The sequence below is a fragment of the Mus pahari genome, chromosome 8, assembly GCF_900095145.1.
Source record: "Mus pahari chromosome 8, PAHARI_EIJ_v1.1, whole genome shotgun sequence".
Classification (NCBI taxonomy): Eukaryota; Metazoa; Chordata; class Mammalia; order Rodentia; family Muridae; genus Mus; species Mus pahari.
The window spans coordinates 22336234-22337948 of NC_034597.1; the positions used below are offsets into that span (position 1 = coordinate 22336234).

The 1715-nt window shown below is 38.1% G+C and overlaps 1 protein-coding gene across 36 annotated transcripts in view; it reads left to right on the forward strand.

The window, feature by feature from the left end:
• Pbrm1 (polybromo 1) overlaps window positions 1-1715 on the forward strand; it is a 112232-nt gene that overhangs the window by 39735 nt on the left and 70782 nt on the right. For 24 of the 36 annotated variants that reach the window (XM_029541399.1, XM_029541421.1, XM_021202983.2 and 21 more), the window contains one exon: window positions 366-410. The exons of the other annotated variants lie outside the window; for them this stretch is intronic. In XM_029541399.1, coding sequence (XP_029397259.1) covers window positions 366-410 — 45 coding nt within the window. The remainder of the gene's footprint in view (window positions 1-365; window positions 411-1715) is intronic. 36 annotated transcript variants of the gene reach the window in all.

Below are 1715 nucleotides of genomic sequence, written 5' to 3' on the forward strand. Positions count from 1 at the left end.
GACAGAGACTAAGGTCCTATTGATTGCAGATGTCAGAACTATGTTTTCCAAATACCACTCTACTCCCAAGTAATATGTATGATTCTGTTTTTTCTGTTTCTTTTTTTTTTTTTTTTTAATACTGAAAAGTCTTAAGAAAAATGGATTGCAGGTATATATTCTCTTCCTTTTGGGAGGACATCCTTTCTCCCTGCCCTCTACCCAAAAATCGGCTTTCAGTTTCTGCATTGAAATGTTTCAGATGTTATGATCTATTATCTTTTGGACCAAATAATCTCCTTTTTCTCAGTCATATTTGGCTTATGCATGACCCTCCAATGTTGCTTATTTCTCTTCACATGTACTGTTTGTTTCTGCTTTCCCAGGAATACTCATGACAGTGAGATGTTGGGTCTCAGGAGGCTATCCAGGTGTGCAGACCTTTTTTATGCATAAACATACTTTTAATATTGTAATTCTTCTGTGACATGATCAGTACTGACAGTATGAAAAGAAAAACCTTATGCATGTTAAACAAGTGTCCGGGGTGCCAGTTCATCTGAGTAGAGAAAACAATGAAGTTTAGAAGTCTAGTTAGTGTGTCAACATTAACCTTCATATGTTCAGTACTACCTTTATTTTGTTGCTGACTTTCCTTTCCAGGGTCAAATGGCCCCTCACTTAACACTGTGGCTATGCATCTTTATCAAATAGCCTCTTACTTATCATTGTGGCTATGCATCTTTATCAAAAGGTAGAGGCCCCTCACTTATTGTGGCTATGAATCTTTATCAAAAGGTAGAGGCTGGCATTGCCAGTGATTTGGGCTGGTGGGTGCTGGTCGCATCTCAAGAGTCTTTATGACTGGAATGGTGGAGAGGTTAGCATGAACACTGCAATCCAATCAGTGCCTGTAGGTACTTGTACATTGTTCTGGGCTAGTGCTTCTTGTCATTTTCTTACTCTCTGACCCTGTCTACATCTTACTTCTTAAAGCATCCATTTCTATAAAGCATCTTTTGTATGTTACATAAGAATTTCAGTACAGAGCCCAAGTTGGTGGTACATACCTTTAATCCCTGTTCTTGGGAGGCAGAAGCAGGCGGATTTCTTGAGTTCAAGGCCAGCCTGGTCTACAAAGTGAGTTCCAGGACAGCCAGAGCTATACAGAGAAACCCTGTCTCGAAAAAACAACAANAACAACAACAACAAAAAAAAACGATAAAAAAGAATTTCAGTACAACCTATAAATTGCCATGTTGCAATGCCCCATGATGATTGTATAGTGTTTTTTTTGTTTGTTTGTTTTTAAGGTGTATTTTTATTTTATGTGTATGAGTGTTCTGCCTACATGCATGTCTGCACTATGTGCATGTGGTGACCACAAAGATCAGAAGAGTGCGTCAGATGGTCTGAGACTGGAGTTAGAAGCCTCCATTTATCAATGCAGCAGCTTAGTCCCATAACCACAGCATCCCAGAGGCTCAGGAAAGAGGGTCACTACCTATTTTGTCTGTTTTGTTTTGTTTTTAAAAAAAGATGAGGGATTCAGAACAAAGTCCTTCCTTACTCATTATATAAATTTTAAAAGACATTTATTTATTTATTTATTTTTTTATTTATTTTTTTATTTATTTTTTTATTTGGTTTTTTGAGGCAAGGTTTCTCTGTATAGCCCTGGCTGTCCTGGAACTCACTCTGTAGACCAGGCTGGCCTTGAACTCAGAAATCCGCCT